The 15,866-nt window shown below is 35.9% G+C and overlaps 1 protein-coding gene across 2 annotated transcripts in view; it reads right to left on the bottom strand.

The window, feature by feature from the left end:
• Nucleotides 1–13,687, bottom strand: part of LOC136979286 (myc box-dependent-interacting protein 1-like) — a 74,172-nt gene extending 60,485 nt beyond the window's left edge. For both annotated transcript variants that reach the window (XM_067275231.1, XM_067275239.1), the window contains exon 1: nucleotides 13,410–13,687. In XM_067275231.1, coding sequence (XP_067131332.1) covers nucleotides 13,410–13,496 — 87 coding nt within the window. In that variant the 5' untranslated portion in view covers nucleotides 13,497–13,687. The remainder of the gene's footprint in view (nucleotides 1–13,409) is intronic.
• Between the last annotated feature and the right edge of the window lie 2,179 nt (nucleotides 13,688–15,866).

Genomic DNA, 15,866 nt, shown 5'->3' with positions numbered 1-15,866 from the left:
TTATGTAATTACTGAGTTCTAACAATAATTTTTATTGTTAACACTGCTGTACTGATATTATCATTCAATTTATGATGTTTTCTAAATGATGTAAATTCAAATGTTTTCTAAAACAAAAATATTCAAAATATAAATTCATATTTACTTAAAACATTAACATTTATATAATTATTGATTTTTAAATTTAACAATCTAAAAATAAATATGAAAATATTTATTTCTAGATTTAAATTACAATATTTCAGATTCAATAAATATTTTTCCTTTCGCTAGTTTTTACATTAGCAATTAAAAATAAAATAATTAAAATGGATTTCTAAAAAGCATAAAACAATATAAATAAACTAATGCTTTCAATTTCTTCCTGGATTAGCTCCAACTTACAAGCTCGTGTTTGGAACTTTTAAAAATACAAAAATATAATTATATTTTAAGTATTTTTTTAAATATTCTATTCTAAATGTTTAAAAGCTGAAATTTGTCCAAGAAAGGGTCAAAAACACACATCTTATTAAAGTTTACTTGATTCCTGACAGAATACAAATCAAAATAATTTTGTTTATAATCATCACAGATTTTTATATTAACAAAACAATTAAAAATCAGCTTCCAAATTGCAAATCATCAAACCTTCACCAAAGAGCCAAAAATTGTTTATACCAGAACATTTTCAGGACATATAAGGAACAGATGTAAGTTTAAATTGCTGATATTTGAAAAACCAAACTTCTATTATTAAAGAAACACATTCAAAAATCAGACATTTGACAGTTATATATTTGAAAAAATATATATACAGTATATTCCAATTAAATTCAAAATTACCAAAAACTTTTTTATGTTATATATTATATAAATTTTCAGCATTTGTGCTATTATAAAAAATCCAGCAATGAGTTGCTTAACTTTCCCGACAACATTTGGTGGTGCCATCTGTTATATTTTTTAATAAAAATTTTTATACTGTATTTTTAAACTATTATAAAATGGCAAAAAGCTTAATTTTGAGACTAGGGCTGAGTTTTATAAAATATTGTAAATGCTAATAACAAGTGAAATCATTATTAAGTCCAACCCTACTAGAGATAAAGGGCTGTGTATCTCCCCACCCCCTCAACCTTTAATCACCAAAATTTAATAGCATCAATCCCCCTAATAAACAAATCTCCCTGCAAAATTTCAGATATTTTAAACAAGAAGCACAGGAGTTATTAAGCTTCAAAGAGGATAAACAAAATTGTGCTCCATAAACACACGCAGAAATTACCCCTGAATTTTTTTGCATTTCTTGATGTTGCAAGGTCCCAAGTCTTGGGGGTCATTTCTTGACCAATCACCATACCTTCTCTCTGTTATATATAACAGCTGAGAAAGCAAAAATACAATGTTATTTTTTTATAATTTCTATTAGAGGTGGAGGTTAGGCTATTTCACTCCTTTGTATTTTTCCTTTAACACTTCCTCTAAGTACATTCAAGATTGGGAACTAGGAGGGGGTGATTAAACAAACTAGGCAGACATGTAGTTTTTATAATATATGCATGCTCATGTAGAATTTTCCTTTGCATATCAGCTCTACTTTCAGTTGTTTTTGTGTAGTGTGGCTTTATTAAGCCTTGTTATTTATTTTTCTTTTCTTTATTTTCCTTATACCATCTTCCTGCGGTAAAACTGTACTTCCAGCTTCTGTTTCCCTAACCACACTGTAGTTAGTTGACCCATGTGGTATTATCTGTTATAAAACAAAAGGGGGTGACACCTGTTTGGTCGAGAGGTTGCTGGCAGAGGACGGAGGGAGATTCGAATGGAACAAAGGAAGGCACTTTTGGAGAAAGAGAGGAAAACAGGACAGAGGATACATGAGGATGAGTACATAAAGAAGACAATTACTAAGGAACGGATCCGAGGTTTTTTCTTTTATTATTGCCAGTCACCTCTTTGAACCTTTCATTCTGTATAATTCTATGACTCTTATATCTTACTCTAAATTTTGGGCCCGATATTAGTATAATTTAGTTAAGTTAAACCTAAGCTATAGTAAGCCCATTTGTTTGTCAGTACTTGGGAACAGAGTCGTAACTAGTCTTTTATGTGCCCGGTGCGAGCTTCTGTAACTACTCCCCAAAACTATGATATAAAACTTGGTCCAGGTCATTTATACACCCCCCAGGGACTGCACCTTGTGCCTGAGCACCACTGGCACCCCCCTAGTTATGGCACTGCTTGGGAACCTGTCAGTTGTATTGTAACGACTGGTTCCAGTTAATTTGTATATCATAGTTTGTAAGCGTTAATATTTGTATATTCAGGATTTGGAATAATTTTGAAGCCATTAAATTTTTATCAATGTCAAGCAATTCTCCGGATTCAGTTATTTATTATTCGGCTACAGTAGTCTTTACAAAGAATGCAAAACAATATCTAGTGTGAGGACCCAAACGAGATCCGAAAAATGCAGAATTCTTTGGTGTAAAAATAACGATAAATTATATGAGAGAGAGAGAAAGAAAAAACTCTTGATCAAAACAATGTGACGCAAAATGTAAACAACGAGTCTCGGGACAACGCCAACACGTGTTAAACGACCTGTTAATGTTCAATCCAAAGGTAGAACTCTGACACACACGCTCATAAATAGGTATAAGTTTGACACAAGTACTCAAAGAAAAAAATTCAACTTAGGAAAACAATTTCAGAAAAAGGAAAAAATTGGAGGGGTAGAAAAATATCGTGTGATCGTTAGAATTCCAAAATGACATCAATTATAAACAACGGATTAAATTATGAGTGCAGGTGTTGTGGTTCTATCAGCAATCTCTGAGCATAGTCGACAAAGGGTGTCAAATAGACACCTCGAACCGGACCTCTCCCGCAACCCAACATGGTTTCGTTTTGCACTTGGAAACAAAGGGAAGCGAGGAAAGGGATGAGGGACCAATCCGAAAGGTGGATAGTACATGAGAAAAAAGTATAAAAACTGGGACTTCAAGGTCAAAGGGGGAGTCTCTTCCGAATTAAGAACGGTCTCCTATAGATTAAGCCGACGGTGTGTATTGTGCCATCGCCCAGAACATCTCTGTGTATCTCCGCTCGTCCCCATCACTCGAGACATCTCTGGGTATCTCCGATCGTCCCCATCGCCCAACAGTCTTTCTCATCCGCCCAGGACTGGATTACGATCAACCAACCAAACTCTCACGTTTCGGAAGATCGTCGAGATTTGGAATAGTCTACTCGATGTAAGCATGAATTCATCCAAATAAATGGTTTTTCGCATGTAAACACTTGTTATCATTTGTCTCCTTCGCAACCGCCCACATACACGGTATCCCTTGGGCTAGTTCTGACGCGGGATTAATGGCAAAACCCCCTTTAAAGTTGGCAAATCTTACACTAGACATCTTCGAGCAGATGAAATACCAGAAGTGCTAAAAAAAGTGAAATGGTTGACATTAAAAATGTCCATTTTATTTGCAAATTTCATATTGTAAAGTGTGAAGCGCGATAGGAATACACAGACACGTGAATTCAATTAAAACAAATTTAATTTCGCGATTAATAATATATACAAAAAGTTCTTTGTGGATTCCCTCAGTCCAACTTCTCTTGTTGTCCGATTGTAACAATAAAACCCGCGCGATTCTTAACTAACTTAAACCTAAAAGGATAGAAAAGTATAAAAGTAGGAAGTGAGAAGAATTGATAGGATAGTGGGGTACCCTTGTTCTCGCTGAACTCCGATTCCGGCTGGTGGTTTATTCTGCGTATCTCTGGGTTCGTCAACGTTGTAAAAATACCTTTTAGGATAATTTCTTGTCAGTGTCTTTGACTCTACGGTCCGGATCCTCACCTCACGGCTCTCTATTCGGCCCTCGTAGAATTCCGTCTCACGAGCTCGCCGTTCTCGTCCGTGCTTCCTCGTGTCCGGCCGGAGAAAAAGTGACTCTTCGATGACCCAGATTTTACTCGTCCTCCACTCGAACTCTTTGTTCCACACGACCCCCTGGTGGGTGGGGAGTGGGAAGCCCGCGTTCCCAGAAGCCAGAACAATGGACAAAGGAAATTAGAAAGAAGGGTTAAGAAGGAGAGAAAATTATTAAAACTAATTAAATCTAAAATTCATATGTACAAAAATATGGCGTACAGCCACATACGCCCCATCGGAAAGGCTCAAAGTCCATGATGGAGTTTGTAGTAATCTACTCTCCTTTTCCGAAGGTGGTATCGACCCTCGCTTGCGGGAACAGCTTGATGCTCGTCATCCGATTCAAGGGGATTCTCTGGTGATGCATCGTCTTCTTGCCGCCTGATAGGTATCATCGGCTGTCTCCTGTACTGTAATGCAATCTCATCACCTCCATCATCATCAGACATATCCGGGGAATCATTGTTGTTGGGTCGGTAATGGTTTCGACCTTTATATACAGCATATGAATAATATGGTTTCAAACGATCGAAATGCACAATACAATTTTTCTTTCCATCACTACCACCCAACTCTGCGGTTACTGGACCTAAAATTCTCGTAATACGGAAAGGACCCGAATACTTAGGGGAAAATTTTCCGAACTTCCTACCCTGGTGCTTGCGTAACAGCCACACTCTCTCACCAACACTAAAGCCACGCCCTTTCCTTTTTATATTGCACCGCTCCCTATTCTTTAAGTTGTTTTGCCTGCTCCGTGAATAAGCCAAGTTACGAACAGTGTTCAATTTTTCTAACAGCTCCCTCCGATAATCATGCAAATTATGGTGGGCCGGCACGCCCGTCGGAAAGACCTGAGGTAACCTGGGGTCAAAACCGAAGAGAAGGAAGGCAGGGGATTCGCCGGTGGATGCATGAGTGGCGTTATTATAAGCAAACACTGCCTGAGCAAGATGCTCATCCCACTTCCCATTACTTCCTCTGGAGATCCGAGCTATAATACTACATATAGACTTATTAAACCGCTCACAAACCGAGTTCGCACACGGACGGTAAGCAGTAGTGATTTTATGTTTGATACGGAGTATGCCACATAATTCCTGAAACGTGGAAGAAGTGAAATTAGCCCCCCGGTCTGAGATAATAATTTCGGGGCAACCGTAACGGCATATCACATGCTGGAATATGGCGTCTGCTACGTTCTTTGCAGTCTGGTCCTTAATAGGAATTGCTTCAGAATACCTGGTGAAAACGTCAATGATAGATAGAATGTACCGATTTCCGCTGGGAGTAACCATGAGTGGGCCGACTATATCTATAGCTACCTTCTGAAAAGGGAAGCCAGCTAACTCTGTTTCTTGGAACGGCTCCTTTCCCTTGTGTAAATTAAACCTCTGACATGTCCTACACACCCTCACTACCGATCGGACTACCGATTGTAGACCCCGTATGTAGTAATGCCTGTCAACGGTATTACAAGTCTTCTCTATGCCCAAGTGCCCCCCAAGGCCCGACTCATGGAACGCTCTAACAACCTCTTCACCCATTTTCTGACCTACACATATCCGCTTCCAGTTATATAGTCCATATCTTCCCGGTTTAATGTGGACCAACACACCTCCTTCCAACTGGAATTCTGGCTGGACACCCTTTCCGGCAAGACCCTGATGCATGTTCCTTTGAGCCTTCGCAAGACCTAGTTTCATTTTTTTTAAAAAATCGTCTTCCATTTGTGATTCCACTACTCTATGGTGGAAACTGGGACTATGCACATCTAAACACTGGTTGACCAAGTTAGGTCTCTCTCCGCAACATATCGGGCGTGACAAAAGGTCGGCCACCGGATTGTGTTTACCCCTAACATGAGCTATCGTAACATCGTAATTCGTCAATTCTAAGGCCCATCTCATTAATCTGTCGTTGTGATTATTCATACTCCTCAAGTAAGATAAGGGCTTATGATCCGAATATACAGAAACTTCGTGACCTAGAACTATCGATTTGAAGTGCCGGAGAGAGAGAATAATCGCAAGGCACTCCTTCTCGATCGTTGAATACCTCAATTCCGGTCCCCTAAACTTCCTGCTATAATATCCGAGTGGGACCACGCCTTCATCCCGTTGCTGTCCCAAAACGGCACCTAGCCAACTATCAGAGGCATCGGTATATAGCACAAATGGAGAAGAGAAATCTGGGTGTGCCAAAAGGGGGGGGTTTGATAAAACTTCCTTGAACCTCATAAACTTGGACTGACAATTACTGTCCCAAACAAAATGTTTCCCTTTTTTTGTTAGTTCAGTCATGGGCAGCGCCATCTCGGAAAAATTGGGGATGAAATTGCGGAAAAAACCGACCATTCCGAGGAAACTGCGAACCTCTTTGACATTACGCGGGGTTCTACATTCCTTAATTGCTTCGACGTTGCCTGGGTCAGGGTATATACCATCACTACTAATGATGTGACCTAAATATTTAATTTCTCTAACACAAAATTTGCTTTTGGTAGGGTGGAGCTTCAGATTTGCCTTATGTAAGATCCCTATCACTTGATCAAGAAGTTTTAAATGCTCCTCCAGAGAAGGGGAAAAAAGGATGATATCATCCTGAAATACATAACATTTGTTTCCGATGAAGGGGGCGAGGAGACGTGACATACAATATTGAAAGAACCGACCGCTGTTCTTCCCCCCTTGTGGGATACGCGTTAATTGATATTTGGACCAAGGGGTAGTGAATGCAAATATATGCCTAACCTTGGGGTCAAGCGGGATCTGGAAGTAACCGGATTTGAGGTCTATTACGGAAAAGTATTTGCTACCATGGAAGGTCGTGAGTATTTCGTCCACCCTACTTAGCGGGAACACCTGTGGTTTCGTTATGTCATTAATCCTACGTAAGTCCAAAGTCATTCTGATTTCACCCGAGGTTTTCTTCACAATATGGATGGGGGAATTCCATTCCGAATGGCTTTCCTCTATGATGCCTGCCTTAAGATATGCATCAGTCAATTTTTTTAACTCGGCAAGGTAGCAATTCGGAATACGGTATTGACGGGTATTGATTACCCGGTTAGTGTCTATTTCAGGGCTGTGCATAAAAAGATCGGTGCCTTTCAAATCTTCGACCCCCTCCGAAAACAAACCGGGATACTTATCGAGGACGCGAGTCACCTGATTTTCGTCATTCGTTTTTGTAGTTCCTGGAGTTATGGCGGTGCCAACCAGAGTACTACTTAAGCAATCGAAATACATGATCGATGGGCGAGGACTATGGTTCAATACTCTAGCTTCACGACTGATGAATGTACATCCATCAATTATCAATGACGGGATTGAGTTGATGACATCCATCCCCAAGATCCCTTGGTATTCTAGCCTATCCGGGAATTCCATACAACAAAGGGAAGCGGGTATTATCTCATCCTTGTAGCTTATCGATCCCTTTAGGACTTCCTTACATGTGGAGCTTGTGCCGTTGATACCTCTGATATGGGTGATCTCACCCCTTCTTGCAACCTGGAAGGACTTAGCCAATTTCGCGTTTTGAGTCAGCGCTATATCAACTAAAGACCTTTCCGCACCAGAGTCAATTAAGAATTTAATCTCTACCCCCACTACCCTGCCACATATTAATGGGAGTCCCCTCTCCGAACGTGAAAATTCGGTCAGTTTAAAGATGAGGATGGGAACACGACACTGACCCTGATCAGGTTCCCGGACTAGTTTAAATCCTGACTATTTCTTTTGGGGCATTTCCTAGCCAAGTGATTTGGGCTATTGCAAACGAAACAAAGTCTGCTGTTAATATTAGGCGACTTAGTAGTCTGGGTCGAGTTTTCGGCCATCTTGGAAACTATTTCGAACAGGGTTTTCAACCCTTTTTCTAAATTGGCTAACCGATCCTCATCTTTTGGAGTCTTGTCAGGGTTTACTTCAGGACTAGTACATTCAGCACCCACTTCGCTTTGGGAGTTATAACAGACCGTTTTGAGGTCTCTAGGATTACTACATTCCTTTTCTAGCTCTTCCTCCCTTTCAGCGCATTCGAAAGCTTTCTCTAAGGTAGCAGGTTCCCTGCGACATACGTGACTTCGGATACTTATGTCTAATCCCCTGATGAACCTCTCCTTGATAATCTCATCTTTGAATGTCACGATATTTGGGTTACTCCGGATAGCCCTAGACATTATGGTTTTAGTCCTAATGATATACTCACTGACTAATTCCTTTCCTCCTTGCCTCAAATTTAGTAATTGATCGAGTAAGCCCCTTCCTTTCCCTTCGTGCTTCTGGAAACATTTAATTAGATCTTGCTCAATTTCCTTAAACGTTGGTGCAGGCGATTGCTCCAATAAACAAAAGAAAGTGTTTAATGGTTCACCTTTTAGTTTAGCTTGCAACGCAGCCACCTTAACCTCGTCCCCCCATTGGGCTAACTTAGCCACATTATCAATGGTTCTAAATAGTTGATTTATATTTACCGTGTCGTTAGGCGAATTTGAGAAAGTGGGGATCATCCCTAAGAATCCAGTAACCACGAGTGGGGGGTTCTCACTGTGGCTTTCTGCCACCAAACTCATACTGGGAGTACCTTTGTCCTCCATATAACTTACAACGATGGCTGATAATCAGTACAGCTATACAGAGAATTGGATCAACGAGGAGGGAATCCTGTCGCGGACGCCAATGTAAAGTGTGAAGCGCGATAGGAATACACAGACACGTGAATTCAATTAAAACAAATTTAATTTCGCGATTAATAATATATACAAAAAGTTCTTTGTGGATTCCCTCAGTCCAACTTCTCTTGTTGTCCGATTGTAACAATAAAACCCGCGCGATTCTTAACTAACTTAAACCTAAAAGGATAGAAAAGTATAAAAGTAGGAAGTGAGAAGAATTGATAGGATAGTGGGGTACCCTTGTTCTCGCTGAACTCCGATTCCGGCTGGTGGTTTATTCTGCGTATCTCTGGGTTCGTCAACGTTGTAAAAATACCTTTTAGGATAATTTCTTGTCAGTGTCTTTGACTCTACGGTCCGGATCCTCACCTCACGGCTCTCTATTCGGCCCTCGTAGAATTCCGTCTCACGAGCTCGCCGTTCTCGTCCGTGCTTCCTCGTGTCCGGCCGGAGAAAAAGTGACTCTTCGATGACCCAGATTTTACTCGTCCTCCACTCGAACTCTTTGTTCCACACGACCCCCTGGTGGGTGGGGAGTGGGAAGCCCGCGTTCCCAGAAGCCAGAACAATGGACAAAGGAAATTAGAAAGAAGGGTTAAGAAGGAGAGAAAATTATTAAAACTAATTAAATCTAAAATTCATATGTACAAAAATATGGCGTACAGCCACAATATAATCATACAAATTTTGTGCAATTTGGGTTTGTAAAGTAGATGCTGATGTTGGTGATCTTCATAGATGTTTGCATTTCTCAACTTAATCATCCTTCAAGAAAAGAATTTAGAGCATTGAGGAAGTGATTGGAATAGGTACAGAGAACTCAAGTATGATCATCAAATTGAAGCATTTTACATATCATTTAATTTAAGGTGCATTGCAAAAATATAAGACCATCCCAACTTTTTGGAATAATAAATTTTTATCACACGTAAGCATAAAACTAATGACAACAATAAATGTAGATGTAAAAGAATTAGTTATTCTATTTACAAAATCAAAAATAAAAATGTAAATGATTTTTTGAATAAAAAAATTTATAAAAATAATGATGTTGCAAAAATATAAGGCCAATTGCATTTTTAAGTGATTACCAAAAAAATTCACAAAAAAATTCTATAGGAATAACAGGTGTAAAGAAAAATTCACAACAATCTGATATTCTGAATTTATAAAGATTTAGAATTGAGAATATGTAAATCCTTTTTTTTTCTATAATATAGTTCTATGTGATCTTATTGCATAAACATTTGAAAATAAACAAAGTGGAATTTACTTTTTTCCTTTATCATCATCACATTGAAAGCTAATGTTTCTTATTGAAAGCTTTCCTTCTATTAAACTTCTTCCTATTTTTTCTATCTATCTATCTTCATATTACATACTACAACTATACTTCTCTAGCATGTTTCATATCACTACCATTCCTTCCTCCTCCTAACTTCATTTAGCCTAATCTCTTATATTTCTCTTCTTTTCTCCTTATAGTTTTCACTATTCTTCTTGATATTGCTTCTCTACTAAATTGTTTCTATGTATTTTTATAGCATGCAAACAAAATTTCCATGATATTTTTTAAAAAGTAGGGTTTATTTTATTTATATCATTATTGTTTCAGTTTATTTAATATATTTTATATTATTATTTATTTGTTAATTTATCTAATATTTTCATTTTAAATTTAAATGTTTACAAATGTTTTCAGCCTAATACAATAGGCCATCTTCAGGTGTAACTGATTTCAAATGCTTTTTCAAAAATTTAACATTTTAACAATAGAATGTCCAAACATTTAAATTTAAAATATTAGATAAGATTAACAAAGAAATCATAATATAAAATTTAGATTCTTTTGCTGAGAAATGTTTTTTAAACACTTCTCAGCAACAGGTGTATTGATAGTTCATTAAGTAGGGTCTATATTTACAAAGGATAAAAACAAAATTCTATATAACAATATATTTTATAATGTAAACTATGTAGTATTTAATATATAAAACTGATACAAATAAAATTCATAGCAATGCTTTCTAGAAAATAAAAAGCATTTGAAAAATTTCTTAAAATATAGTTCTATGCACTGTAAGCTAGAACTTCTAGATAATAATAATAATAATAATAAACACCTTTTTTCACTTTTTCTAGCAAGTTTTAATAAAATGAACTAACATTTTCAGCTATTTTGAATAGCCTTCCTCAGGTTTAACATTATTCCAAACATCATTTTATTAAAACTTACCTTTCACTTTTTCTAGCATTTTTATTTTTATTGTTAAAATATACATTAATAAACACTGCAATAACCTAATAAACCAGCATTAATAACCTAATAAACAATATTTTAAACAAAAAATATTGTTGCTGGTTTATTAGGTTATTATAGTATTTATTAATTTATTGTTAAAATATATTTTTTTGAGAAAAAAAATTGCTAAAAAAAAATCTTCCATTTTTAAGAAAAAGCTCTTAAATATTTTCTTTGTTGTCTATCCTAGTAATTAATCATGCATTTAGGTATAATGTTTTCACTCTTTTTTTTTAAATCAAATGCATTACAAACTAATATTTAGAATTCACATAGACAATTAAAATTTAATAATTACAGTAAATACAATCTGGGCTAAAAGGGAGTAAAGATTGTCCAAACTTACAAAGATCTGAATTAGTGGGGTGTTATTTCCGACAAGGTTGAAAAAAGGAGGTAGATAAACAGCAGTAATTTATTACAATCAACTCTATACAAAAGTTTTAGTGAACTTTAGTTGGTTATACTGCTAGATGATTTTAATTACTAAACAAACACTTACATCTTCAAATACAAACTTTACGAGTCTAGCCTTTACGTAAAGTTATATCTTTATCAATATCATGGAAATTGTTAAAAAGTTTGAACTTGAAAAGTTGCATTTGAACAAGTAAAAGTAATAAAATTCCACACCTTATTCCCCAACAAAGTTTTATTCTTACATGCAAATCTTTTCAAATATATTAAATGTCCACTGTCTTCAGATGCTGGAGAAATAAGGTTTGGAATTTTATTATTTGAATGATAACCAGTTTGATTTTTGTAATTAAAAAATATTTGCTTAATAAAATTTAAAAGTTCACATATGAATATAAAATATTTGAAATTTTCTGAACTGAGTAATTTTCTAATATATTACAAAACACCTATAAATTGTGACATATTTCTTATCATCATAAATTCAAGTACTCCAACTGGCTATATGTAAATAAGCACTATACAGAGAACCAATATTCAGCAAGAAAATACAAAACTAAATAAAAACTAAACATTTTCATCAGTGTTGAATGGTCAATGGTTGTCATCAGGCTAATTGACCTTCATAGTTTGAACAGAAAAGTTACTTGGATCAGATGATTGCTATCCATCATGATTGGTTTTCATGTTGTTTCGTGTTTTCTTGCTGAATGTTGGTTCTATGTAATGCCTAATATTACATGCTGTATTTAAATGTGAAACATTTAAGTACAGCATGTAATATTCAAACACTAATTGAAATAATGTTATTTATCAATCATGTTTTTTTTTATAAATTTAAAATTATCAAATTTATTAATTTATAATTTAATTTTGTAATAAGATTTATTCATCTAATTTAAAAAATACATATAGCTGATGATTAATATAATTATAAAATGTTTTTTGTCGTTAATATTAAAATGAGTTCTATGACTTCTTCAGGACTTCCTCAAAAGGTTGCTTTGATCTTTTAAATTAACAGTCAAAAGAGGATATCAATGATTAATTATCTTAGCAAATAGAATTCATTTGATGAAAAATTTGCAAGCAAGCATAATGAAGACAAATATACATAGTCTACATGATAAGCAAATGCTATATCAAACTCATTTTGTACAGATCAGTTATAACTGATCCCTACAAAGTGAATTTGTTATAGCATCGTCTATAAGCTTGCCAACTCCTCAAAGAGTTGATGTAGGAGATTTTCATTTCAAGAATAAAAGATTTTGGGAGATTTTAAATTTTTTACTCTCAGCAATATAAAATGCTACCATCTATTTTTTTAATTCATTTTAATACATATATCTCAGAAGTCGATTATCTTGTTGGATAAATACAGGAGGAATAGACCAAAATTCAGGAATTTAAAAAAACTTTCTGCTAAGTTTCAGTCCCCAGTGAGTTCAGGAGAGTTGCAACCCTATTTGCTTATTATAAGTATGCACATTTTATATTTTTAAATTACTTTTGTGTAATCAAGTACTATGCTTGATTTTAGTTAATATAATTGTACTAAATCTGAAACCTAATTAGTTTGAATTTGGTGTTAAAACTACTTAACATATTTTAAGTCAATTCATCTTAAGAGAAACATTTGTAATGTATGCAATATTAAAAAAATTTATTATAAAATTTTACAAATTCAAATATTATGTCATTCATGTAAACAAATCATGAAAATTTAGTTCATAAATATAAATAATTAATTATATCTTAATTAACTAATAATAAATATACTTTTTATTAGCATTACTCATATAAATTTACTTCATTGCTCAAATATATTATAAAACTCGAATTTACAACTTTGTTAAACATGAATCTGGAAAATAACACTTTTGCTACTTATTAAGTAATTCTGCAGCAGTAATAAAATACGAAATGATTCACAATTCTATTTTAAGTAATATATCCAACTGCAAACTAGCTTTCATCACTCAGCATATTTTAATTAATTCTTAAAATAATTCTTTTTTTTATTTATTAGAGTAAATGTTTAACGATTTTAAATAATATTAAGTATAATTAACAGCACTTACCCTTTCTTTGGCTCGTCCCGCATGCTTTTGCATGACCCTCGTAAAGTTTCCTGCTTTAGTATCAGCCATAATCTTTTGAAGTTTCATTTGAATATATCAATGAAATTTCGAAAGCAAAATAATGTTTTGAATTAAATCTACTAATTTACAAAAGAAGAATTATTTGGAGTTTATTAAAACCATTGCCATTCCAAGGATCAAATCTTGCGAAGAATGATGATCAGCGATGTGAATAGAGATGCGCTCGGGAGCGATCTGGATGTTGCGGATAAATTCAGAGATGCTCCTGCTAAATATAGTAGCGGCAATTAGTGGGAAACATCTCAATCATAAAATCAAGAATGTTTCCGGCGAAATTTGCTTTTATTCGATAATTAATACACTAAATGTTTAATTAAAATTATTTTAAATAATAAATTAAAAATCGAGATGCTATAAATGTATCATATAAATATGAATAAATTCTTTAAAAATAATATTGAAACTGATGAATATAATAAATTAATACTTGTATATTTCACTCATACGATGATGACACGTGGTTTTTGAGATAAACAATGAATAAAATTGAATTAATTCTATTCTATTCGTGAATATTTTCTCTCTGTTTAATGGCGGGAAAAGTAAAATATTTTATACTTTAGAATTATAATAATATCAAGAATCCATTTTAAAAAAATCATTTGCAATATCTGTATTTTTGATATTATTACAATTTTAAATTATGAAATTTTTACTATGCATAATTGGTCCATTGTGTATCAAACTCGCAACGAACGAAATTGAAGACTGGATTTGTTCGATTGGTTAGGATAGTCTACATTTTTACGTCAATTTGACGTCATTGCTTTAGTTTTAGAAGAAGAAATTCTAAAGAATGACGTCAAATTTACATAAAAATGTGCACAACCCTAACTAATCGAACAGACCTTTAATTTCACACATTACTAGTTGGCTTAGCATGCAATGGACGAATTATTAAGAGTAGGAAATGGCTTTTGACCTATTAAAAACGTCAGGATTCGGATTACTAAAGCAGATTAGAATATTATGTATAAAGGTGTTTCCATTGAAAGTAATATTACCAACGGCCGGATGCCCGAGAGATTTTTTAACTCTTTCGGCACTAAGAGGGTCTCTTTTTAGCAGGCCCATTATGGGTTCGGCCAGGCCCACAATGGGACGGCCGGATGGTGAGGGGCGGGGCCCGACATATCCGGACAGACCACTCCCGAAAAATTTCTGGGGATTTTTCGACCTGTCCGGATACGTTCCGGGGTCACCCAGAGGGGAAGGCTGCCACTTTAACCGCTCGGCCATTCGGCCTATGCCCGAGGCCTATTGCGGCCTATTCATGATTTGTTTACGAGAGCCAGTCGGCCTATTTTTTTAATCTTTCCATCTTGTGGCAACTAAATGGGCTTTTTTAATCAAGACCGATGTTGGTTCGGCTAGGCCAAGGCTCAAACAGGGAGGTGAGGGGATGGGCCCGACATATCCTAAGAAAACCATTCTCCAAGAAATGTCTGGGGTTTTTTGATCCATCGGGATTCGATTCCGAGTTTCCCAGAGCGGTAAGCTATTACGCTCGGCCAAACAGCAATCAAACTTTGGGAGACCTGAGAAGAATCCGGTTGGGTCGAAAAATTTTTTCGAGTGGTCCTTCTAGAGTGGCCAGACGTCCGGTTTTTCGCCGGATTGTCAGGCATTTGACTACTCTGGCATCACCTTGCTCTGGATATTGATTTGTCTTCCTTTTTGGGGTGTGATGAACAATATGTACAAAAATACTTCAGTTGTCACTTTGAATGAATTGACGAAGCTGGTTAACGTTTGCAGATGGCCCACACCACTTTGATCTACTGGAACTTCGGCCATTTTCTTCGTTAAGAAGGCAAAGAATTTCACAAGTGTTTACAAATGGTCACAAATGTTTATTGGACGAGGGCACGGCAGGGATAAAAGGTCTAACCAATCATCTTCGAACTTCTGCAGAATTTTCCTTTTAACTGGACGGAAGTTGCATGTGTAGCTGGCGAGATGGAAAAGGTTGGAGTTATTAAAATTTAGAAGCAGACTGTTGCTGGCCCCCTAGAAGAAGAGACGTTTTCTTTGCAGATTGCTTCTACCGGACGGCTGGATGGTCGAGCGGTTAAAGTGGTAACCTACTACTCTGGGGGATCCCGGATCGTATCCGGACGGGTCGAAAAATCCCCAGGGATTTTTCGGGGGTGGTCTGTCCGGATATGTCGACCCGCCCCTCACCGCCCGGCCGTTCCATTGTGGGCCTGGACAAACCAATAACAGACTTGCTAAAAAGAGGCCCTCTTAGTGTCCACAGGGCGGAAAGAGTAAAATAAAATTCAATATCGCAAAACTAACGTAAGTCATGTGTAAATTAGAACGATTGACGTACTTCATTACACACAAGCTATCATAGGCCCCCCATATTAAGCA

This window comes from Centruroides vittatus, unplaced genomic scaffold, assembly GCF_030686945.1.
Source record: "Centruroides vittatus isolate TY-2023 unplaced genomic scaffold, ASM3068694v2 contig_1154, whole genome shotgun sequence".
Lineage (NCBI taxonomy): Eukaryota > Metazoa > Arthropoda > Arachnida > Scorpiones > Buthidae > Centruroides > Centruroides vittatus.
Note: the sequence above shows the minus strand (reverse complement) of the source record. Positions and strands in the feature narration are given on the sequence as shown.